Source organism: Carica papaya, chromosome 8 (assembly GCF_054855325.1).
Source record: "Carica papaya isolate Zhongbai chromosome 8, ASM5485532v1, whole genome shotgun sequence".
NCBI classification, from domain to species: domain Eukaryota; kingdom Viridiplantae; phylum Streptophyta; class Magnoliopsida; order Brassicales; family Caricaceae; genus Carica; species Carica papaya.
In genome coordinates, this window is record NC_142316.1 from 33654620 (window position 1) to 33680360 (window position 25741).

General features: G+C 36.3%; 2 protein-coding genes across 5 annotated transcripts; both read right to left on the reverse strand.

Annotated features, from left to right (window-relative positions):
• Window positions 1-621: 621 nt before the first annotated feature.
• On the reverse strand, window positions 622-16126 carry EMB2016 (mRNA methyltransferase EMB2016). 3 transcript variants are annotated; one of them, XM_088208777.1, is made up of 28 exons: window positions 15873-16126; window positions 15540-15628; window positions 14981-15104; window positions 13868-14527; window positions 13424-13792; window positions 13228-13332; window positions 12930-13112; window positions 11795-11936; window positions 11529-11710; window positions 11326-11411; window positions 11186-11234; window positions 10636-10702; window positions 10059-10537; window positions 9887-9986; window positions 9086-9219; window positions 6834-6901; window positions 6511-6727; window positions 6040-6255; window positions 5728-5880; window positions 5590-5643; window positions 5290-5504; window positions 5125-5194; window positions 4578-4903; window positions 3935-4118; window positions 2456-3823; window positions 1494-2324; window positions 1319-1390; window positions 622-946 (listed from the first exon to the last, which is right to left on the reverse strand). In XM_088208777.1, exons 1-28 carry the CDS (start codon window positions 15945-15947, stop codon window positions 926-928), a joined length of 6639 nt encoding a protein of 2212 aa, XP_088064903.1. In that variant the 5' UTR covers window positions 15948-16126; the 3' UTR covers window positions 622-925. The 3 variants fall into 3 exon arrangements, with proteins under 3 accessions (XP_088064903.1, XP_088064902.1, XP_088064904.1); XM_088208776.1 differs by having other exon boundaries at window positions 2432-3823; XM_088208778.1 differs by lacking the exons at window positions 14981-15104; window positions 15540-15628; window positions 15873-16126 and having other exon boundaries at window positions 2432-3823; window positions 13424-13801; window positions 13868-14008.
• Window positions 16127-17006: 880 nt separating this feature from the next.
• Window positions 17007-25437, reverse strand: LOC110810574 (RNA helicase family protein). Of its 2 annotated transcripts, XM_022036771.2 has the most exons (16): window positions 25076-25437; window positions 24684-24829; window positions 24270-24369; window positions 23967-24182; window positions 23778-23873; window positions 23011-23286; window positions 22382-22585; window positions 22134-22289; window positions 21089-21181; window positions 20337-20551; window positions 19516-19675; window positions 19123-19396; window positions 18846-19038; window positions 18342-18528; window positions 17614-17982; window positions 17007-17500 (listed from the first exon to the last, which is right to left on the reverse strand). In XM_022036771.2, exons 1-16 carry the CDS (start codon window positions 25376-25378, stop codon window positions 17369-17371), a joined length of 3120 nt encoding a protein of 1039 aa, XP_021892463.2. In that variant the 5' UTR covers window positions 25379-25437; the 3' UTR covers window positions 17007-17368. The 2 variants fall into 2 exon arrangements, with proteins under 2 accessions (XP_021892463.2, XP_021892464.2); XM_022036772.2 differs by lacking the exon at window positions 25076-25437 and having other exon boundaries at window positions 24270-24373; window positions 24684-24824.
• Window positions 25438-25741: the final 304 nt, after the last annotated feature.

The window sequence follows — 25741 nt, forward strand, 5'->3', positions numbered from 1 at the left end:
ACAAAAAATCCACGAGATTGCATGCCTTTAAAGGGGGCGACCAAACGTGCCCTTAAAAGCTCTCCTTGACTTGGGATATCTTTTTATACAGAACTGAGATGATGGTCACAAAGAATCATTATTTCTCTCCACCCATGTTGTCGGAGTTTTTATAATTTGAGAGTAAACTAAAAGGAATATCTATGAATTTTAAGTTTTTAATTATACAATTAAATTCATTATTTTAAAATAATTACAATCTAACTTCTCTTGAATTTTTTACTTAAAGTTGAAAGAACAATTTGGATTAATCAAAAATTTCAAAACTTTTTTTCTTAATTTTGGTCAAATTCTTTTATTCCTTCTTCAACCTTGTGAAAATTTATAATAGACCTAAATACAGTATAGTCTAAACTTGAAAAACTCTGCTACCAGTCTCACCAAGATACTAGAATTCAAGCAACGTGTGAAGACAGATTCTTTTTCTTAAATTGAAAAGCACACAATTTTTTTTGGGTTAGTCTTCTGATTAGATCCGCAACTTCTTACTTTCGAAAGTTATAATCTTGCGGCTCACGCTCCCACGACGAGAGATAGTAGAACATGTGTCTACATCCTAACTTAGGACAACATACCATCGGCTGAAAATCCAAATCTAGCCGCAAGGTATTATTTCAACTACTAGATGCTACAAGGGGTTAGAAATTTTCTGTATTGCGAGCAACTTCAGAACCATCTGACGCCCTACCATAAATAATACAGCAGGTGAATGTACATATTTATACAAAATTTAGTGGAGATAGAACCGGATGAAAACTGACTGGAGCGAGGAAGGTTTTCCCCAATAATGAATGTTCCATGTTCTACAACAAATTACATGAGCAAAGCCCAGATGTTGAAAGCAGTTCCCACGGTAGATTTACAGTTGTAAGTTCCAAACATCTTGCTATAGCTGGCCCAACCTTTCCTGTTCAGACAAAACAAAGAACCAAATTTTAGACTAAACATGTTTAACTAGATAGTCGTTGTATAAGATGATAACACCATCTGTCTAAATATAAAAATCAAAAGGAAAAAATTATGTCTACGCCAGACAGATCACAGCCAAACAGGGCAGTAATCACTCTTCAGCATGGCCAAGGATGTTGCATTTGTTTGTGATTCAAATCGTAAAAGATTCTTCTGAACTAGAGGTAGAGTGATGAAACAGAATAAAAACAGCATTAGCAGGTAAAGAACGCTAGGTTCAGTGTCTACAGTATATAGTATAAGCATTCCTAATAATGCCTTAAAAGAATCTCAAAACTTCTGATAGGAGTATTAAGAGTGAACTGGTAACCTGAAGCATCTGCATTAATTTTGGATGCTGCTCCAAAAGCTGGCATAGTTTATCTCGATCGCTCAGTAATGACTGCCACAAATGCAGCAGGATAGTAAAAAAAATTTAGAATGAATTAAGGCAAATATTGGCCAAATGGATGTCCAAAAAATTTTGATACTTGTACATCACAAACCTGAATAGCTTCTGGAGACTTGAAGAACTCATGTAATGACATTCCTGAATCCTGTTGTAGCTGGGATATTCCACCCCCTTGCTGTTGTGGAACTTGTGGATGAGCAGGTTCAACCTGCAGCTGTTGCGGTGCCTGCGAGAATTCCTGCTGCTGGGATTGGTAATAAGTTTGAATTGAGGAAACTTGTGGTGGTTGCAGCATTTGCAATGGATGAATTTGCATTTGTACATGGTTTTGTAGGGAAATCCCTTGGTCTATTGGTTGAGACGTTTTTATGGGTGGCCTAATATGCTGAGGTGGCTGCAGAGGTCTTTGAAGCTGTGGAAGCTGCATGGATTGCAAGTGTGATTGGGAATGTATTTGTTGAAGGGATGATGGAGGTATTGAGAGATTCTGCAAAATATTAGGTGGGTGCTCGCCCTGCTGCTGAGATTGAGTGCTTCCAAAGAAGGGCACAGGCATGGAAGCCGGCCGATTGAAAACCAATGATGGCATAAGGGGAGGCGGTGGACAAGAAGTCATCCCAGCACCTGATCCAGAAAGATTACCTAATTGAGAATCAATTGGCACGGTAGAGCTTTGGGGAAGCTCGCCTGTTCCTGCACTAGTTTGATTGTATGCTAAAGATTGGGAGCTACAAGCTCTTGACTGTACTAAATTATATGCACTAGACGAGAATGGAGGTGGTGTTGAGGGAAGCGGTGGAGGAGGCCATATAGATCCACCAGGAGAAGAGATAGAGGGCCTTGGAAACTTGGGGTCTGGCATAGGAAGGGAAGACGGTAGTAAACTAGGACTATTATTGAATGCAGAAGGATAATCAGAATGGACCTGCAAAAAAGCAAGTTCGAGCAATTAGAAAAATTGCATAGTTAACTTGCAGAAAAAAACCCGCCTTGCAACTAATATACTGTAAGTAAAGGATTATCTTCTATTACTTGGAAAGCTGCTGGAACAGACACCTGCATGTCTGTTCCTGGATTAGGAAATGCAGACGACTGATTGGCAATAGACTCTGGAGTGTGAGAAATTATGGGTGAAATCGATGATGGAGGCGGCATTGGAGGTAATGGAGGTTGATTAGGAAGAGCTTTCTGGTCATAAATTCTCCGAGAACTGAGAACAACATGACCATTCCCAGTATGTTGCGGACTATTTTTTGGAAAGTAATTTTGTGGAATTCCCCTAGAATCACCAGGCACTTGTATTGATGATGCTGGTACATTACTGTAAATGGGAGTAGAAAACCCAGTACTGTTTGCTGTGAGAGCAGAATCAGGCCCACTTGAGTTCTTAACAGGCACAACTTTCTTGAAATCTTCAGATTGCTCAAAATAGTTCTTATCTGAAGAAACGCTTGGCTCTCGAGTCAATAGCATGTCAGGGCGTGAGATTGACATTCTTGAAGAAAACTCACTCTGGGTGTTTTCGTCAACATTAGATGCCGAGGGCGTACCTATATGAGAAAATTGTCCACTTTCATTAATGTCACTCTCTGTCTCTTCAACAATTGAATGAGGAGAATTTTGTTCAGCCATGAGAGGAGCAGGCTGCTGCAAATTATCATCTGGCTGAGGAAAAGGTAGCTTGTCATCAGATTCAGACTCCTCGCCATCAAATACTATGTCAATTCCCTGAAGATCATCATCGAGATCTGTTTTCAACTGCTTAGATTTGCTGACCTTTTCCATATCTCTATCATTTGCAGGAGTTGCATCCTTCAACAGTGCTGCTACCTCCCCAACTACCATTGCAGAAGAACTCTGCCGCTCCCTTTGCCTGGCCATAAATTCATCAACATGAATTGATGGAGGTCTCCCGCTAGTCGACCCTACACGTGGAACCGTTATGGCATTAGAAGCAACACCACCATCAGCACTCCTCTCTCTTGCAACATAGTCATCCACATGCATAGATGGGGGCCTGCTGGTATTAGGCTTCCTTTGCCGAAACGTATCCCTACGAGTAGGACCAGATGGGGTGGTAGATGGACCTAAACCCCGTGAAATTGAATTCTGGGTTGAGATCTCTGCCGGCGAGTTGTCTCCTCTACCCCGTCGGTTTGAGCCTTCCGCTGGCGGCATTTTTCTTTTTATAGGAAGAGTTGTCTGTGATAATCTCTCAGGTAATGTTTCTGGACATTCCCAACAAAACTTACCTCCAAGTACTCCTAGATAAAGATCACTGTTAGCATGCTCAGCAGAGACATGGGCCGTTGAAAGAATCTTTGGAGTGGTCAAAAATTTTTCAGTGGAAACAATATCATCCACCTTATTTGCATCAGTAGGCTTTTCCAGCAACAAAAGTAATGACTTCGCTAGCTCTAAAGCCTATGCATCAACAAAATGTCAGCTTCCAGAAACAGTCCACAAAAAGAAAATAAAACCCAACATACGAACAAACACAAACAACAAAGAACAAATAATTCTCAATAGTTTTACCTGGTGCAAAGTGGTATTCATATAAGAATTAGCTGAATAGTCATCATAACTGATCTTTGCACTCAACAAAGGAATCAATTCTTGTATGCAATTTATTCTTTCTTCAGGAAAGGCGTCTGTCCCATCTATATCATTAGGAAGACCAAAAAGATATTTCAATGTGGAGATCCTGTTCAGGTCCAAACTGGTGAACAAGCAAACTATATGTTAACCAGTTGTCAGTTGTCTAAAGAAATTGACAAATGAAAAGCACCATTCTGATAGACTGTGACTAAAACTTTTGCCTCAATCAATATCAATTAAAAGGGAAGGGGAGCGTAGAAAATAAAAAGACCTAAAAATAAACCCAGTCCTCCCATTTGGAAAAAATCAAAAGCTATTTTGCAACCTTACCAGCTTCAGCTCGGTCTAGCTCTGTAGTATGTCCACCAACTAATCATCTAACCAAACTATGTCTATGCCCATAACTATGATATTATTAGAAACATTTTGCAACACCATCAAGATGCTCAAAAGCAATCAGCATAATTCCCCAAGATCATTGAAAATAATTATAACAAGCAGCAACCATGAACCTTATCTATCCGCACATGAGATAGCACAGAAATGTTAGAGCACACACCAATGGACGTGGTGAACTCACCTTTTACCATCCAGGCAAAAGTTCAAGGAACCTAAACACAAGGTATGTACAGCTTCAATTGCATAGCTTGACAATTCATTATTTGATTCAACTGATTTTAACAACTTCCTCCAGCAACAAAGCAAAGGGGGGTAGTTCTTCAATTCAAATTCATTAAGAAGATCTGAATTCCTATTGCTTTCATGATGTCTCTCTGGTTCGTGACGATCAGTGCTAGACTGCAGATGAACCAGAACAGACACTAAAGCATTTTTCCCTTCATTGAAGGAAACGAGTCCTTTTAAAGCTGTAAGACAAGAGAGTAACTCCTTTCCAACCGGTAGCACCTGTAAAATAAAATGCAATTCTCCGTTATTCTCCATTAAGCAATTAAAAAGGATAATCCTCCTTGTTTTCTTTGAATGAAGACTTTCACTATGACCTCTTCATATATTCGAATTTTAACACTTTATACCTTGTAATGCTACAGACATACTGACTTCTAGTAAATGCTATACATACATTGGTTAACAAACATAATCAAACACAACATGAAACACACAATTACCTGACAGAACTTCAGGAGATAAGGGGAAATCAATGAACAGTCTTCAGCACTCAAGTTGTCAAATTTGTGCCTAGTAAAATAATAATAATAAAACTTAGCATAACCACATTTGAATTCTCAACATGAAGGACAAAAGACAAATAACATAACAAAATATCTACTCACAACTCATGCCTCTGGCGGTACCGTAGGGATGGTTGAGAATTACATAATAGTGATACTGACTTGAACACTGGGACAAACCAACTAGACAAACTAAACTCATTTTTAGTAGAATTTCTATCCTCTGTATTTTGCTTTCCTTTAGTATCAGTAACATCAAAGCACCTCTTCAGCACTCCCATAAACATCTGAACCACACCTTCCTCCAACAATAGCAACTGATATAGTAAGAGAAATTTCATAAGTGATTAATAAACCAGGCAAAGAAAAAAAAAATTTCTGTATGCAGAGGTAATAACAAACTTTGGCACGTGGATGCTCCAATAAGCTGGCAAGAAAGTCCAGTAAGCTATAAACCTGAAAGGGAAGAGAAAGACACACATTCAGTTCACCTGCTTATATCTTCTGCACAAGAATGTGACAAGGCCAGGAAATAGTCACCTTATAAGTATCCGTTTCTGATGAAGAATAATCAGACACATGATCTTGGACCCATAACAGCATTGGGCGTAGAAGCAAAGATGCATATTCAACTTTCTGGCAAGCAATGCGAATTATAAAAACTCGAAGCATGTCTTGAATGACCACAAGTGCCTGTTTAAAATATAATATCAGAAGATGCAAAATATAACAATCTTATACAAAAAGAGGATAGCAAGTTGATAAGCTTCCGTGCCCACCATTTCCTTAAAGTAAAAAATCTTGGACAAAACTAAAGATTACGATTAATGAGTTGGGAAAAGTAGCACATACAGATATAGAATAATGTTGGATTATCTGGGAAACTTTTTCAAGCTGCGGTGTCAACTGGCTAAGCAGCTTGTCAAGATGGCTAGGCTCCAGATACCAATTGATCTGTCTCTCCTTCCGAGGACCCAGTAATGTCCCGACAGCCAATGTTCTTAGCGCACTCAGCAAGGGCATGCTGTTCTTCCAAAGCCATACACCTTCTTCAGGAAATAAATCATTCTTGCAAGAAAAAGAATCATTCGAGTCAGATGGAATTCAAAGGGGCCCCAACATTTCTTATTTTTTAAGAAGAGTGCTGGAAAAAACAATCTTTCATATGCCAATTACAAAGAAAGATCCCAACATCGTAACCCTCTTCTTTCAACATGTTGAAATTAATCATCAAACAAGGTTTTTATTAGAAAAACCAGGGGTATTTATTTCAGAAATATAAGAATCAAGAGTCCAGTGAGAATTGATAGGAAACTCACATACCAGAAGGCAAAGGAAACTGCAAGTCTCCTTTGGGCCTAAAGACAGTAGAGATGTTGCGTGAACAGTGATAAGAAGGGAGTGAAAAAGGCTAGGAGTCCACCCATATATCGGCCAGAAAGCAAGTGCTGAAACAATAAGATGGCAAACAGCTCCAAAACCAAGAGCAGAATCAGGATAAGGTGAGGATAAGTCTGCTGCACAAGCAGCAAGCTTCGGGCTGCAAACACATTAAATATATTTTTCAATTAAAAGAGTTCGACCAAGTCCAACAGTAATAGATTATGAGATCAATCCTATTAAAAAGAGGGGAGAATTTTGATTACCTTACTTCTCGATGCAACCGTAAGAGTGCATTCATTAGTTTTGTATTTCTATGCTGCTCCTTAGTTTCCTATGACATTGGTGACAGAACAACTTTATTTTTCAAATAAAGCATCTAAAACCATAAGAAACATAAGAAAATTCCAATAAGCTCCTCCCACTTCCAATTTAGCCATATGATAGAGCATTTGAATACAAGACAATTTCATGACTTCTTTCCAACTAAGCCCCAATGATAAAGAAACCAAACAATACAAAATAAACTGAAATATAGTTTAACAAAAACTTCAAGTGACAATTGTTTATGGGGATTCTGCTCCCACGAAGCAGGTCTTTGAAGCAAAGAGAATTAGCATACAATTTTCAGCAGAAAAACACATCAGTATAGTATTGTACTCTCGCAGGAAAAAGAATAGATATTACAGCTTCTTTACAATATTAAGGAAGAAACTCTCCTGAGACGTTTCAGAAAGCACCAAATTCTTGCTGTACTAATAGTTTCTAGACTTAAGTGCCAAGGAGAACTGAAATTGTTAGAAAGGGAACAATTTCACTTGCCTGGATACTTAACTGAGGGAAGCGAAGAGAAGGAGAATTTCCAGCCTGCCATTTTTCTCAGGCCTATTTTCTTCTCTCAACAATGAAGAAATTTAGAGAAAACATGAAAGAGCAGAAAGGAGCTGTTACTAATGACTCTAAATTTCTTTCGTGCCACAAGATATCTTTTTTTCATCTTTAACAAAACTTCTCAAACTCTTAAATTGGAAACCTGAGTTCCAAATATACAGTTCTTTTTATTTTTTTAAAATATCCAAATAAGAGGAAAGAGATATGTTACCCTTCTCTCCTTGAATTTAATTCTTCTGTCTCAGTTCAAATTACCCAACAAACTATTAAAGAGAAGACTCTTTACTGTAAAAAGTAAGTAAAGAAATGATGTTATACCAGCCCAAATCAAATTCTATGAACAAAGCTGGTCGCCTTGCGTGACCTCCAACAATGGGCCGCAAATTAACTGATCCAAAAACACACTGCGTCGAGTAACGATGGAAATTTCACCAGTAAACCACAGATTTCAGACCATACTGCTCCATCAGGCGTGGTTGATTTAGTGCATATCAAAGTGGCTAAAAAAATTTCATTGTCAGCCAGATTCGGCTTCAACACTTGCCCCAGCCCACCATAATTACTTTTTTGAAATAGTTTTCTATATTGTTTAATTTTTCTAAACACTTATGACTTCCGAACTGAAGCTCTATCTGCTGTTTAGTCATGAGCTAGTAATAAACTTAATGCTGAATATTGTTAAAGTGACTTCATATATTGACTTATCATTTAATTAGCATGATAAGCTTCAGACATTGTATTGCTATAATAGTAGTTATGTGATGTTCAATCCTAAATTTAATAATAAATTTTGGCTATTTTGGTCAAGACAAGAGAAAAAGCTTTTGTAAAATTTTAGATGATGTCATTAAAAGCTTGTTATAGAAAGCAACTACAACGTTTGACAACTTATTGTTCGCAAAGTGTTGTTGAAGATATTGTATCAAATATTTTCTCATGACTTTGTAGGAATATCAATATTGTACTGCATCCAAAGAAAAAATCATTCTTTTGGAATACTAAATATATTTTTAAAGATTGCAAGTAAATTTTAGAAACTCATTAGTTGTTTTTTTTGCTTCATTGTGGATGCAGGTTTGTAGCTAGGAAAAGCAAGCAACATACTACATAAAAAAAAAAAGAGCAAGATTGAGATTTAAAAGAAAGAAACTCAAAAAGGACAGCCAAAGGTCTTGCGGAGAGAGTGTTGATTCAATATATTTCAAATAATAGCAAAAGATAAAAAAGACAAAAAAACTTAATCATCAAAAATCTCAAAGCTCTCACAATAGGTGCCTTAAGAATATCCTTAATCAAAAGCCACACGCATTGTACACGACAAATGACTCATCAAAAGCAGTGATCACGCAACCACTTATTCCGCATAACTGGAAAAGTAATGCCACCCAGACCTTCCAGACTTTTAGTGTGCACAAAATGCTTGCTGTATTCAGTTGATAAACTTATCAAAAATACATTTTGCTAATTAATTAGTTGTTCCTATTTCAGAGAAGGATCCATGTCTTAAATAGTTATATATCCACTAATTTCATCTGATCCTTTTTTGTTTTTTGAAAGATTCATCAGATCCAATACTACTAACCACGCACTACCAGAGTAAGAGACTTGATTCTGAAATGTAACAAACCTGTAATTTCTGTAAAAGAGAGATCAGCAGTACAAGAGAAGGAACCAACAAATCAACCAAGCTCTGCTCCCGGTTACGTTCTAAGAGAAAATCAGATATTGAACTGCATTCATGATCATCATCAACAAGGTAATCTGCTTAAGATGAACCATGTGTTAAAGATAAGGAGAGGAATGTCAAGACAGCAAGAAATTCAATTGAATAAGCTACATAGTCATCAGCTATATTTGAGCAAACTATTTCAAGCTGCTGAATTTCTTATAGCTACTTGGAGTAGCATCCAGAATATTTATCATTAATATCAGTATTTACAGTGCAAAAAATTATTCTTGAGGTAGTTTTATCTGCTTGGGTTGAGTGAAGAGTAAAGAGCATAAAGTGCTTTGCAGAGGGGCACTTTTTGCTCTTAATGGGTTTTTTGGCTGGAATAAAAGTGCCGGAAATTTCAAAAACGACGTGTCTATCCTACATCTGTTGATTGCAACAGAATGCTTTGTGTGACCTCTTTGTGGACTAATGTGAATGGCTTCTTTCAACGTTTGCCTTTGTCTATTAGGTAAAGGAATTGGGAGGCTGTCTTGCACTAAATTTGCTCCATTTTCCTCTTCTTATTCTTTTATCTTTTCCATCTTTTATGTGGGGATATCTTATTCTTTTCTATTTGTATGCTCTTCCTAATAATATATTTTCTTTAATTAAAAAAAAAAATCTAAAGGTGCAACAAATCTTGTGGATTGCACCTCATGTTATTCCTATAAATTGGTATCTTAAGCATATCTGGCAGCCTACCAAACAACCCACCGTAAATGTTTGAGGATCTCTCAAGCATGAAGCTGCAATTGATCAGAACAGCATAGACAACTGTTATAGCACCTTCATCATATAAAGCAGCAGCAACCGTCTACACCAAAAATGTGTACAATTAGCGAAGATCTACTAATCAAATATAGCTGTAAAACAGAAAATTACATACTGAGTTCTCTGCAATAAATGCTAAAATTCGAAATGCTGTCGTCAACTGTGCGATGGAAGAGTCATGAAGTGAAACACCATCAAAAGACTTTTCAGATATAATTTTTCCAAGATTCTCCACAACATTAATGTCAGGAACACCCAAAGTTTCTCCAACAACATTCTCAACACCAGTCAAATCTGGAGAAAGAATGCTCGTTGAGGATAAGTTAGCATCTCCTCCAGAAGCCAAGAGGGCAGCATACCGTAGAAGACCAATAACCCCGTTTTTATGATAAGCTACACCAGCATCTATCCATTTTAACAGCCGTGCTGGAGCATCTTTCCTATTGGACCCCGGAGAAGAAGAATGTAAAGCTTTATGAAGTTCCATAGCATGTCCAATCCAAGAATAGAGAGAAGTTGCAGATGAATCAGTTACAATGACTTCAAAAATCTCAGCAGCTGAGTGAAATATTGCAAGATTCAGCGGTGAAGCTCCTGAACCCCAGCAATCTCATTCAAGTAAGTAAATACATAATGAACATCCAAATAAGAAGATCAGTATTTCAAACCTAATCATAGAGCAAGCAGCATACCAGTAGTCTCAATGGCTGGCTCCAGTTCCTTGACTGAATGTAAAGTTTCAATCAAAATTGAAATGACCTAGAAAGGGGAGGGGAAAACCTTGAGATAACAAATTATAAGAAATGTAATCTAACATGTAAGGAACTAACAATAGCACGGAAAGATATACGAGGATTTGACTTGCAACAGGATTCTAAAATTTAACTATCCTAATAGCTGCTTTGTGTATTCCACACTTTGGATTTGCCTTTCTAATGCTGAGGACGAACCTTAACCATATTAAATTATAACATCTAAGAAGAGCTTATAGCATCCATTGTGATACATGCTACATTTGAGGCAAGCACAAAAATAAACATAAATTAAAAAACAGCAATCACTAGATAATACATGTGATAAGAATGGATATGTAATATCTCTTCTCAAAAAAAAAAAAAAAAGAAAAAAGAAAAAAGAGAATGACTGGAATATCTATTTGTGCCTGCTTATCCTCTTTAACCTGTGTTCTAAGCCTAAGCATGCCACGGGAAACACAGCTTCAGATAATTTATTCAATAATACCTCTGGAAAGAAAGCCAAAGACAACAGAGCCTGACGTCCACAATCAGACCTGCAAACCACAACGTACATATCATACAATGCTGCATGATATACCAGAAGCACCACATTGGGGACAAAAGAAAAAAGCTAAGAAATTTCACCTAGACAAACCGCAAAGCTCCCACAAAACCCATAGAAATTCTTCTGTTTGCGGAGTTGATTTAAGCAAACGATCTATTGCATTAACCTGCAAAAAGTCATGAAATCAACTGCAAGCCAGTAATTGGATTCTAAGACTTGGGGAGAAAAATAAGAAACCGGAAAAGACCAGCAGTTTTTGTCTAGCCCAAAAAATGGAACTCACCACTCTCAAGTGCATCTCAAGAATCGTTCCAACCTCCCGTAAACTGCAAGTAAAACCCTTGGATGTCAGGGCGGATGCATACCGAAGAGGAACACACTCGTCTTTATTCACATCGTCAGAACCCTTTAAGGCATGAATCAGTGTAGCAGTCAGTTGTGGATGGTGTAGTAAAAAGCTTAATCCTGTAAAGAAATAAAGAATATGAATTATAGAATTGCCTAACTCCTGTGATACAAGTATTTATTGACGTTATAAAAAAGGAAAACCTGAGCGAGAAAATAGAAGTGACAGGATTATGCTGCCAATAGATGAAGCAACATCTGCAAATACATCTATTACATCTCCTGCTTCAGACCGGAATTTGGATGTTGATAAAAGTGCAGCTGATAGAGCAAGAAATCCCCTCTCCTGGTTATGGGAAAACATTTTGAGAACATATAATGTTAGGAGTTTAGGAGTCATCTGAGCCAGAAAAGCTAACAGGAGCAAATAGAACAATGGTTAGAAAAATAATAGAGTTAATTTCAAAAGAAGAAAGATTAGGAAAATTAATAAGAGCTTCCCCCTAAAGACCAACTTGCTATCTAAAAGCGAAAATATTACTGTCTAACCTAAAAGCTAAATTTCCTAACATTAGCATCAAATTAATGTCTATGTTACATAAAAGAAGATGAGCTAATTCATATCATCCACAGTCATTCAAAAGTTTCATTACCAATAATTCACACTCTTTCGTTCTTAAAACCCAATCCTCTCAATTACTATGCCTCAACTCCTCCTAAGTAAAGCAATAAGCTCAAAGCTACCCTTCCGAAATGCAATCAGAACATTTATAAGAAAAGATGGTGTATCCAATGGCAAAATATTTTTAGCTAAACCATAAATTTTATATTTATCAATGCATTAATTTCCAACGAATTTTATAGCAAATATGTCAATATTGTTACAACATTGACAAGTTCCAGACCTGCCGCAACTCGATATTATATTCACACGACTATGCTATTTGCACATATAAGTCATAAGTGTCCATATGGGCTCTTTTAGGGCAAATTGTAGCTTTTCAAGAAACAACCATAGCACACGTCTTAACTCACAGAATGCTCCTAATCAAAGGTTCAATCACCTTACTTCTGTTGGATTTACAAGAACAAATAGATCGAATTTACATGATGATAAACAATTGGGAACGCATGAGAAGACCAAAACACTTGGATGACAAACATAGAGACATGAGGAAAAGCATCACAAGTAAGTTTTATGATAAACACTTGTTTATAAACCTTTACACCACTTGAATAATAACAAAATCAGCAGTTATTTAATTAAATCATCTATACAGAATGATAAAGTGGACTACACAGATTACTAAAACAAGAACGAAAAAGACGTTATTTATACCTTGAGAAGTGCCAAAAGACGCGAATCAATGTCTGAACTATAAAAGGAACAATTTGAGGAAGCAATTAAGTTTCCAGTTGCTTTATATGACAACAATCCTTCAGTCTGACCAAGGAGTAAAGATCTGCTTGCATAGGCCCCCGGTGAAGGATCCTCTATCATACCATGTGAGTCTAGCAGTTTCTGCATTAGAACTTGCCATCAAGATAAATTACAAATCAAAAGAAATGCAAACTAGTACCGTTACATGTTTCACATACAACCAAGAACCAAATGCAATTAAAGATTTACAACTGACCAGTAGCTTTTTAAGTTGTGCTTTAGCACTAATGAGCATGGTTGAAGTACTGCTTGCAGCCCCACCAACATCAGAGAGACTTCCCAGTATCGAAAGGACCGCATACTGTACAATAAAAAATTGCAGTAAAAAATCTTATAGGAAATGATTTTAAACGAGCACGTTCATACACGAATCCCAAGTTTTTAAGACATACCTCATATCTTGAGGCAACCTCATAAAACCTTAGCCGATGAAGGACACAAGTTGCAAGAGATGCAATATCATGACGTGGTTTTTGCATTATTAATTTTAACAAATGACCATAACCTTCACTAACACCAGATGGAATGTTTTCATCCTCACGAGGCCACCAGCCTAAAAATCCTTCACATCCAACAGAATGCCGAGTTGCCTGCTCAACAACTCCAAGAAGGAGTAACGTAATGGTCGTAGATTTTGGCACATCATCACTGAAAAAGTGTGCAAGTTGATCCATTCCACCAACACTAACAAAGTGGAAGCAGCTCTCTCTACTAGAGCACAACAAAAGAGCGACACTCAACCCCAGAATGACATTCTTGCCCTGAAATTACTAAAGAAAATATTATATTTGATTATATATACAATCAATAAGTAAAACGCGTCATGTTTGAATTACCTCTGAAAGTTTGCGATACCCAAAACTGGAGGAGTTCTTTTTGAAATGAAAATATGGAGATAACATATCCACCAGCTGTTTGGAAGCAGCTAAATCTGCCTCGGACTCAAGAAAATTGCACTCTTCCAATGATTCAGATGAAACATTTCCTGAATTATGCTGGACGACTTCATAGAGTTCAAGGAGATGTTTCTTGGCCTCAGTGATAACATGATGCCACTCTATTGAATCTTTGGACCTGCCCAATGTATGATGTTTGTGACTGATGGCATCAGAACCTATATCACGGGTGATGTAAGAAGAGGCCAGTGACACTACAATATTTAGGAGTTTATCTATTTCATCCCCAATATTTGACGACTCCAGAATTTTAATTGTTAACTCTAATAACTGCTTAACCTCAACAGGTATGTCCGAAGCAGCAGCTGGTATTGATAATATGTTCAGAGATGATATGCATTCCTCAATAGTGCGATTAATTGAATGTAATACCAATGGCAAGTCCTCAAGATTTCCTTCAGCGGAACTAACAAGATCAGTCACAGAGCGATCCTCAAGTATGATGTTGTATTGCCCCAGATCCTTTACAATGTTTCCATATATGACCAAGCTTAAACTTCGATAGCTGCCTCTAACAACCAAATGATTAGTCACAACAGCCTGCATGAAATTAGATTGTCATTTGAATGTATGTCTTGCCAAAATGAAGCTTTCCCAACCTTCAGTGCCTTGCAAGTTTTTCTTATAAGAAATTAAGCAACAAGGGGCACAGCATAAGAATTTCCTTAGAGTCCACCTATAGTAGTATGCTCTTGCTAAAGCATGGTTCTCTTCGCCCAGTGTCAACACTAGTATAATCCCCCACTCCTATCAGTTCCGATGTAATCTAAGTTGTTACTCCTAAAATATTTTCAGGTTTTACAAACACAAGATTTTTCAAGTGTACTCTTAAACTTGTTTCCTTCGACTCTGCCATGAAAACAACACTAAACAAATTCTAAGAGTTCGTCAAAAACAAAAAGAAATTCTTCATATTGAGCAACAACAAAATAAAGTAGGAAAAGCATTAAGAACCAAATCAAGAATGAAAGCATGTAAATTTGAACATATCACCTCAACTTCTAGCGGATATGGTGCAGAAGGAGAATAAAGAAAAGGATGGCAAAGCCGCTTAAATTTTGTTTCCCCTTCACATCGAACAAACACTTCTAGAGCAAATGAAGGAGGTGAGGTCGCCCTGGATAAAATAACAGTATTCCATGAAATCACTACTCAGAAAACATAGGTTAAGATTCATTAGACGGTTGCACGTTAAAGCACAAAAAAATCTATGCGTTATGTGGGATTGAAAGACATTTTGTGAGAACATCTGGGATTTAAAAACATAACAAAAACAAAATTTAGATATCGACCTCTAATGCCACATGTCGGAAGTAGGTGTCAAGGAACACAATCTAAAATGCGCATTTTAGGGGACCCAACATAAATGCAAACTTTTATTTTGTCAACAGATGCCATGAGATTCCAAAAATCAAATTCCCAGATCTAATATAGGCGAATTTCATATTAACAAAATAGAAAGGAACATCATTTCCTAAAAGAACAATGTCTACTTTTTCATTTGCTTGAAACTAATGACATGCAAAAGGAAGAGGTTTCTAGTAAAACATACCCCACAAGGGATACTGCTTGAGACGCTGAGGCGGTATTCTGTTCAAGAAACTCGCAAGCAGTGATAATTACTGGTTCAGCAAATATTACCTACAAAAGAGGAACTTCAATAATAGATAAAAAGCAGGAAAATACAAACTCTGCACTAGCACAAACAAATTGTCAATATGCAAGCTATTTAGACAAGGTTACAATCAGACTTCTCATGCAAGGCGCTTCAAACACTAAAAAGAAAAGGGAAAATGTTAAAAAACATAAATGAAAAGACAAAAATACAGATAAATGAAATTGAAAGGGAAAAGAAAGATGAAATGGCGTCGGCCGACTGAGTTACCTCGTCGACGTACTCGTCGAGTTGGGGATGAACGAAGGTCTGAGCGAACAGAACGCAAGGTTCAGATCGACCCATGTATGCTTCCTACGGATAGTCAGACTCAATTCTTCAAAGTAACATGGATTTTGTGTGCGTTTTCTGAAGTAGAATTCTAGGGTTATTGATTTGGGGATGTTGGCTCTGCAACTGAAAGTTTGATTCTGAGGTTTAAGAGGGAGGGAAAAGAGCGTTGAGCTTTTCCGGGGAGTAATTCCTTTTTATGATATTTAAGTGGTGAAATATATTATAATACAAATTAACACGAATAATTTAAAACATTTTTAAAATAAAATAATAGTATAATAGGTACTTTAAATAGAATTCATTTTAGTTAATTAGTAACATGTAATTTAATCTTAAAGAATGAATTATATCCTCATTTGATAATTATCTAAAAATATTTAGTTAAAATTAATAATATATATAATAAAATAGGACTAAAATTGTAATAATTACATATGTAAATCTTCAAATATAAAAATAAAATTTAATTTTTAATTAAATTATAAAATATATATTTATTATCTAATAAATTTTTTACTAATTACTCACTTTAAAATTATGCGCTTATAAGTTCTTAACCACCCGTTGATTTTCCACACTTTATTTAGTATACAGACTTTTCATTAAAGTTTGATATATTTATTTTTTAATTTTTGTAAAATTTGTATTTACATAAAGTTATATTTAAATTATCATATATGTTATCACTAAAAAATGAATCTAAAATTGTGTCTCGTGCGTACTTAAGGTACTTCTATTCATATTCAATATAAATTAAACATTTTTAATTATTTATAATTAAAAATTAAAGTGTAAGTACAGTTAATTCTAATTATCGGACACATGTTAAGCTGAATATTTCGTAATTTTTGTGTTAAAAAAGAGGGCAAAAAAAAAAAACCATTTACGAAGGTAAAGACTTGTTGCAGTCTTCTTGGCACTAAACTCCTGTCATCCTTAAGAATTCATGCAGCCACCTCTAATCCAAGCAACCCGGTACCAACTCATTTATATATACGTGTGTGTGTGTGTGTGTGTATTGCCACTGCACTGAAGGCGTAAACATCAATTATATCTTCCACAGAAACCAGCTGAATCCAATCTATACGTACAAATTTCCTGAAAATGGTCTATAATCTATACATACAAAGTTCTTTTTAGGAACGTCTATAATCTATACATGTAATTAGCAATAGAACACCGTGACTCAAATTTTGTCTACATTGAATATTACCATTGCCTTCAACATTACATCTACAAAACCTCTCCAACAAGGTCTGGAGTTTTATTCCCGAGCATACCAAGCCCAAGCCCGGGACATAAGCGCTCCTTTTAATCTAGAGATTAACAAATAATAAAAAGGAATTCTCTTTTTATCATTTTTAGCCTTTTTTTTTCCCCTGATTAAAGGCTTATCGAATCTCTAATAATCAGCTCTTGAAGGAATGGGACATTTAGTACCGTACATTCTGACTATGCAACAACTCAACCACAGCTGAAACAACACCCTTTCCCTCGACAGAAATGTCAAAGCTTGGTTCCTCTATCTTCCTATTTAGAAGTCTATCAAGCTCCCCTCGCAATTTCTGAGAAACAAAAAAGGGGCATTCACCAACCTTATCAAATTGTTTTATCTAGATGGAGTCAAGAAATGGAGTGAAATAATTATGTCATAAGTGTAACTTGTAAGAGGCATTACCCGGATCAATTCCAGTACACTCTTTGATGAAGAGAAATGAAGGTAACCACCAAGCATCTCAATACCCTCTCCAGTCTTGCTAGGAATAAGATTGCCACCAAACATAAGCAAAGCGTAATCTGATATATTAGTTGAGTCTCGGATGTAAATACCGGATGTTTTCACCTTTTCACTGTAAACCATGTACGGAAGAGGGAATAGATGAACTCCTGCATTGACAGATGCAGGATGGATTTCAACTTTTCCCACTTCTTTAGTGTAGAATGCTGTACGTTTCCCTCTTCGTTTGCATTGTACAACATTTGGATAGAGACCAGCACAAAGAATTGCACATACCATTTCCAAATCATGACTGTATTGATTGTAGGCCTGCATCAAAGGCACATAATACAAGTTTAAGAACCCTGCAATTTATTTAACATCACGTAAAAGCAATAAATAAAGTAGTGAACTCATTCTGGAACTGGAAACTCAAGGCAGTTGAGAACCCTGAGATGCATGCTTTGAACTCCCAAGTGCACCAGAGCGTGCTGATATAATACTGTTATAGATGATATGGCACTTGCGAAAGTAGGTTATTTTTGCCTCATGGTATATGCATGCAAAAATAGCTTCTGTTTAGAATGCATCCACGTCTGATCAGAGTCGCACATCTTTGGCAAAATGATGATAATGAAAAAGAAATGGGAAGAAATGAAAGCCTCATTTTAACAAGCGTAAGAGCTTACACTAGCACCCTTGGATTTGTCAACAAAGCCTATGTCTGATAGAAGATTCAGAAACTGGTTTCTCATATCCTCCATCATCTGTAAGGTTACTGGGGATAAAAAGTTTTCCCAACAGAAGGCTCTCTCTCGTCCATTACATTTTGCATCCTTATATCCTTCAAATGCTTTAAGAAGTGCAATGTGGTCGCTGCAATTAAAGAAGTTAAAACTCAATGCTAATAACAGATTCAGATTCGACATTTTAAAAAATGGCAATCTTTACAAAATGAGAGAACACTAAATCAGTTTTGAAATTCCTTCTCCTCCTTGTCTCCTATCCAGGATTTTCGGTTTAGGCCCTCTATATTTTTTTAAGGGTCACTATATGTTGGACGCATCCGATTTTGCAGATCTAGTTTACCTTTTCTCTTTGTGAGAGTTGTATGCATTTTGGTGGCACCCACTCGTACCTTTTAATATTATTTCCCTTATTTCTATAAGAGAAGATCAATTTAAAGGCCTGACCTGCAGGAGTCACCAGCAAACGATCTTTTTGCAGCATCAGCCTCCTCTTTCCTATTTATCGGCAGGACAAAAGGGTCTCGATGTGCCAGAGCGGCCGCAATTGTCAAAGCAGGATTTAGGCATTTAAAAATAGCACCAATTAGAAGCATTTTTCCAATATTTGGGTCCAAAGGTAGAGTGCAAAGATGGCTACCTGAAAGCGAGTGCTCCACGTTATCCAATATATCATGAGGCTAATATGTGCTAGGAGAAGAAGTTTGAAGGGAATGTTTCATACCAAGTGGAGTAAGCTCCTCCATATCATCTAAAGCTCCAATAGTTTTAAGAAGTTCAATTGCATTTTGAACAGAAAGAGGATCTGGTGGCTGAAGAGCCTTTGCCAAAAATGATCCAACAGCTCCAAGCTGCAAGCTTTTGATATGCAGGCATAATTCTTGCAAAGGAGTTCGAAGAATTTCAGGTAATTGATACTGTGGCATTGCATCATGGATAACTTCTGGATACAGTCTATAGCAAACTCCAGGTTGCACACGACCAGCACGACCTCGTCTCTGTAAATGTATTAGCATGCTAATAAAAGGATGATTTCAAATGAAAAAGGAGCAATCTAGCTGCAATAGTTAGAATTCTAAAACTGCCCACTATATTTCCAAACTACTTGTTAAAATACCTGATGGGCTGAAGCCTTTGAAATCCATGAAGGTAAAAGGCAAGCAAGCTTATTGAGAGCATCGTAACTGGTTTCTTTTGCCTTTCCGCAGTCTATAACATACACAACATCATCAATGGTAATACTGCTCTCTGCAATATTAGTTGCCAGAACAATTTTCCTGGGAAAAAAAAGCAGACTCAGACTTCTAGAAGACAAAAGAAGCAGTCTGAAGGTACTTCCAGTTTTCCTTCTTTTTGAAAAAACAAAAACGCATTTGTGATGCAGGAAAAGAAAACCTCTCATTATGATTGAACTGAATTTTTTTTTAAAAGAAGAATAGATATAATATGTTTGATAAACTATAGGGTGTTTAGTGAGTACTAATAATACAACAATTAGCTAAGTAAACTCCTATGACCTTTCCATGCCAAATATCAAGAAAATATTTGACATATATTTATCAGACAAAGTACTGAACATCAAACAAATCCCACCAAAAATTACAGCAATTGCCCAATCAATAAAATAACATATACTTTGGCATAAATAAAAAAGGAAATAGACCATAAGAAAAATATAATCCAGTCATCTCTATAGCATGAAGATTTTGCTAAATATCCATAAATTCAGAATAAATAATTCTGACAAGGCATGAGATTTTTCACCTTAAAAGACAATATACAAATTACCATAGCAGCATTTGTAAAACAAACTAATAGAGCCTATCAATAGAAAACAATAAAGGAGTTGAAAAAAAGTAATAGAGGAAAACTATTTACGAACACGAGATTTTTTTTAATAGAAATAGAAGAAAAAACTGATAGTATAAAAGTTTTTACCGCTTGTTAGGTGGTGAACGGTCAAAAATTTCACGTTGATTGATTGTGGGCATCGAGCCGTGCAGGGGAAGGACTAGAAACTTGCTAAGGTTCCCAAGAAAGTTGTTTGCTTTAATTTTGTCTAGAAGTTTCGAAATTTCATCCCAGCCAGTCAAGAATACAAGAATTGCTCCGTCACCTTCTTTGCGACATATGTACTCAATTGTTGACTCCACCTGCAAGTAGTTTTCAGCAATAGATATGATTAAAAGGTGTGTTCTATTCTATGGATTTTTGACATTTTGAAACACAAGGACTTCCAAAGTTTTTCATTCTGTTCCAGTCCAGAAGGCTTAAAATTCTCCACCTAATATCCTAACGTATTTATAATAAACCATTAGGATATTCCATCACAAAATTTAAATATACCTTAAGGAACAATAAATTCGTAAATCCTTGCATTCTAAAATCTTAAAACCTTAAAACCACTTATTGATGATGTCCTTTAGGAACAAAGAATGGACTCTTTTTTTGAAATAGAAGTTAGTAGATGTATTAAAAAATGGCACCAAGGGGGTACCGCCCATGTACAAAGTATTACATATTTAAGAAAATATCGATAACAGCTCCAATGTCACCAAAAGAAACAACAAATGGACTCTTAATTAAAAACTATAAAGTGATTGTAATAGTGAATAATGTATTTAGAATTAATCTATTCTACCGCAGGTACTGAAACAAGATATTGGTCACCAATTCCTCAAAGTACATACCAAACCCAAATCAAGCTGTGAGGCAGACCAAGCTTCAAGAGAAAGTTTTGTAGATGTGCCATAATGTCTGTAGTGTGAATTAATATCAAGTTCCTAGACAAGAAAGCAATACCATAGTAAGTACATGGAGCCACAAAGGAAAACCTCAGATTGATAATTGAAGAAAAGACATTCCCTTCGAATAGTCCACACATAAATAAAAATTTTAAAACATGGTTCAGTTTATAAACTGATCACCATCTGATAAGAAACTGAATTAAGATGTGTAAAACATTTGAAAGGAAACCCAAAATGATCAAAGAAATTATCCGCCTATATTGTTTTTTTGAAATAAAAAGTGTAAAGTATTATTCACAAGGTACCAAAAAACAGGTACCACCCATATTGTTGACTAGAAGAATTCGATAAAGCAGATTAAAACTGTATTAATACATTAAAAACGAATCAGAGTTAGGGAAAGAAATCTAACATAAATTCTTGTTTGCATATTAAAGACCAGGAAACAGGCTTCTTACTCTTCTCTACATTGCAATCTTTTCTGTTCTCTCTTTTTTCCAGAAAAGAAACCAATTCAACTAAATTCAATCAGTGGCAAAAAATATTACATGCTGGGTTCCCAGTAGATAATAAATACTTTGCAACCTCCATGATCACATACTTACTCAGAGCACAGAGTGGTGTCAATATTTATAATCAGTGTCTATCAGTAGCAAACTGAAGGTTATGAGGAAAATATGAGGAAACCAAAGCCATAAGCCAGAATCTTCATTTCGTATATGGCAGGCTGAAGCTGCAACCATACTCTATATGATCATGATTTAGAGAGGCGAAAGAACTTGTGATATATTTAACTGTTTATGAAAATCATCTTTGTTGGAATTTTCAATACTGATGGCTAGTTTGTCATAGAAGTCAACTAGAATTAACTAGAATCATAGAAGTCAAGATTAACAGACTGATGGTATACAAACACTCCTTGCATAATTTGCTTCATTAAAGGAGAATAGTATTTACTAATTTCATCACTCGGAGAATTCAACCATACCTCAAATACTGCAGTTAAAGGATCTTTCTCAGATTCTGATTCTGTCCTTGTTCTTCTTGATTTCCCCTGGAAGTTGTCAAACTCTGATTTAATATTGTAATGAGTTTTCTCCAGCACATCTTCTAGAAAAAACTCTGCTACAGGAAAGGTCAACCCCTGCCAATACGTCGAAAGAAGAAAAGTTAACAAACAAAGTTAATTATCACATTTTCACAGAGAGCAAATAAAATGTTAAATGTTCGTTATACTGGTATGTGCATGGTAGGAGCATTTCCAAAGTATTCTGAGAACAGATTGGCATTAATGGTAGCACTCATCAGAATAAGGCGTAAGTCGGGACGCCGTGGTAGAAGGTCCCGCAAAATAATTAAAAGAAAATCTTCATTCATCCCCCGTTCATGAATTTCGTCCACAAGCAAATGGCTCACACCAGTCAAATTAGGGTCCTGAACCTGCAGTTTAACATCAAATTTAAAATGGAAAAGTGCAATTCAGAAGCTATTCTCAAAAATCTAAAAATAATCAGCTTCATGACAGAATCTAAAAATAATCAGCTTCATGACAGGAAGTTGCTAAGGACAAACAATTAAATATGAAATGAAAGATACACTTGTTCTGGAAAACCTTGGGGTTTTACTAGCAACTACCAACACCAACTGCATCTAAGCCGATAGTCAAAGTTTTCCAGCAAAGAGATAGAAAGTGATACAATATTCTATTCACAGGATACAGATGAAAAGAAACATGCAAGTTTAAGATACAGTCCATCCAGAAAAAAAAATGCAGATTTAAAAGTTGGAAGGGCAGAATAAAAACTGGAAATTGAACTAAAAAGACTTCCAACAAGATGAGATGGATATCGTATAAAAATTCATACCAACTGACGAAGTAATACTCCAGTTGTGCAGAATAACAGACGTGTTTGCTCAGTGCGTTTTGCTTCCAGGCGAATCTGATAACCCACAGATTCACCAAGAGACTCTCCTCTTTCACAGGATATTCGAGCTGCAACAGAAATTGCAGATATGCGACGGGGTTGTGTGCAGATTATGTTGCAATGAGCACCCCGCATACATGATATCTCCTCTTCTAATATAAATTGAGGAAGTTGTGTTGTCTTACCACATCCTGTCTCTCCTGAGACTACTAATACCTATATTGTCAAGCAAAAATAAATCAGTAGTTGATGGGTCAAAGACATTTCCTGTCAGGGAGATTTGGTAAACAGAAGATACAACAGAAAAGTATTTGAAATCTTCATATCAATAACTATGAGAAGAGATGCTACTGAATGGTTGCCCTAGATTACGCTTGGGCACTAACCAGAGTTTTTCAAGCAAAAAAAAAAAAATATTACTCCCACTTTTCTGCCAAAAAAATTATATATATTACTCTCATCTTATCTTGATTGCTTCATTCGTCGTACAAATTGTGTATTTGTTTTCCAAAAGCTTAAATGAAACTATCACAAAATCTCAATGGCACAGATTATAGCACAACATTTCAAGCACTGGGGCAAATATATAAAAAACTAATTACTTCAACAAATAGACAAGAAAGGCAATTTCCTAAATTATGACTTCCCAATTTGTCCTTACTTGAGACAAAATGGTTTCAAAACAATCATGCGTAAATAATATTTACCTGATTTTCAGCAACAGCTTTCAAAAACTCAGCTCTGACTTTGAATGCAGGAAGTTTTTCTCTGAAAGACTGCATTGCCTTTGCACTCTGACTTGCCTGAAAGCAAGAAAAAAAGGTAATGCAATTGCTTAAAATAGAGATGCAAACAATTTGGGCATTTATTTCTTACTTGTTAGCTTAGCATGTTACCTTCATTTTTTCCTGCTTCTGCTTTAGTTCAATATTGAGTTTCTCCTTAGCAGAATCATTTCCCAGATTAGACACGGGATCCGTTACTTTTGTACCAATTGATGATGCTTTGTTTCCTACGGAAGATGTCGTACCAGAATCATTATTGGAGATCAACCCTTGTGAATTTTTCAAAAGACCTCCGACTCTCCTCTCAGTTTCTGTAGACATTTGAATCTGCAAGAGGTTATGTAGTTATTACAAAGATTAGCCAGTACACGTAGATAACATTAAACTTCATATATAATTTACACATTGCTAAACCTCTTTCTGGGTGGACCCATGGCGGTCGTCGAGATCTGCTCGATAATCTGGCAATGGGACTTTGCTAACCACAAGAGCTTTCCCTTTATTGTATGCATGACTTTCTTTCCACAAGTACAAAAACCACAAAATTATAGAAAATCATTGCAAATAATATAAATTGGAATAATAATACATTTCATGGAAACATAATTCTTTAAAAGAAGCTTGGACGAACTGCATGTTTCCAAAGACTAAAGGTGGATTACATGTGTTTCCTACTTTTGGCCAAGAAACCATAACTAATCATTTTTCCAAAACACCGAAGTTCATTGTTATGTTGCTCAAAATGCAATACCAAGTTGATGAGCCATATAACAATGAACTTCATAAGCAGCTCCGCGAACTTAATTAAAAGTAGATATATATACTTACAAGTGAAGGCCCAGCTGATAAGCCATATCACCGAGAGTTTGCTGGTCAGAGCGACTATAATTGCGTCTTATTATCATTTCCTGTTCTCCTCCATTTTTCATCTGCTGCATCTTACTCCACCATTCGTTCTCATCAAGAACTTCCATCTGACAGTCGAACGAAAAAAAAAATCATTATACGGTCAAAAACTCAGAACCGATACTCCTGTTCTCCAATGTTTGATCGATAAACAAGATTGAATTTAACATTTACGCTTTTCAACAAAACCATCCAGCTCAGTCAACATTTCGTAGCACTGACTATGAATAAACCGTTGCGAAATCTCAACACATTTTCTCCACTAAAAAGGAAGAGGGAAAAACGCAAAAGAAAATGAAGATACATTCGTATACCTCAGCCGCTTTTTGCCGTAAGCGCTCAGCTCTCCAGGCTGGGTCCCACCAACGCTGCTCTCCGCGTCCGCCTCCGCGTCCTCCACCTCCGCCTCCTCCACGGCGACCTCCGCCCCGACCGGATGAGGAGCCGCCGCCACGGCGACCGCCTTGATAGTTGTGACCGTGAGGCATAGCGAGAGTTGAGATCTGAAGGCGATACCGAAATGAAGAAAGTCTGGGGTCTATTCGCAGAGGCGCCAATAGCAATGAGTGTTTGCAGAAAGAACAGGGAAAAGAAGCGCCGAGTCTGCGAAGAGACATTTATAACCCCCAAGTCGCTTACTCTCGCACACAGAGCCCATGGCTAGGACACTGAAAGATATGAGTGGGTTTTTTCGAATGGTGTTAGTCATATTTTCTCCTATAAAATATTTATTATTGCGGTAATAATTTATCAGATAATATTTGCCCTAGTTAATTAGGAAAATTAACATACGGGCATCTTTCCAACAAATCTAAAATTTATTCATAAATTTATAGTTTAAGTTAATAAAATATAATATAATATAATATTTAATACAAACGAACAGTATATTATATGAAATATCATTTAATATTAAAAAAATATATTCAAAATTGATACAATTTAAAATTAAAATGTCAAAATTCTATATGAAATTATAT

Excerpts from the sequence above, each read along its gene's own strand:
- EMB2016 (XM_088208776.1), bottom strand. The coding sequence starts at position 15,947 with ATGGGTCGATCTGAACCTTGCGTTCTGTTCGCTCAGACCTTCGTTCAT. Across the intron at positions 10,538-10,635 it reads GCCAGCCATTGAGACTACTG|GAGCTTCACCGCTGAATCTT; the intron begins GTATGCTGCTTG and ends GCTGGGGTTCAG. Across the intron at positions 5,644-5,727 it reads CAGAAACGGATACTTATAAG|GTTTATAGCTTACTGGACTT; the intron begins GTGACTATTTCC and ends CTTCCCTTTCAG.
- LOC110810574 (XM_022036771.2), bottom strand. The coding sequence starts at position 25,378 with ATGTCTCTTCGCAGACTCGGCGCTTCTTTTCCCTGTTCTTTCTGCAAA. Across the intron at positions 22,586-23,010 it reads GAGTATTACTTCGTCAGTTG|GTTCAGGACCCTAATTTGAC; the intron begins GTATGAATTTTT and ends GTTAAACTGCAG. Across the intron at positions 20,552-21,088 it reads CACAGCTTGATTTGGGTTTG|GTGGAGTCAACAATTGAGTA; the intron begins GTATGTACTTTG and ends AACTACTTGCAG.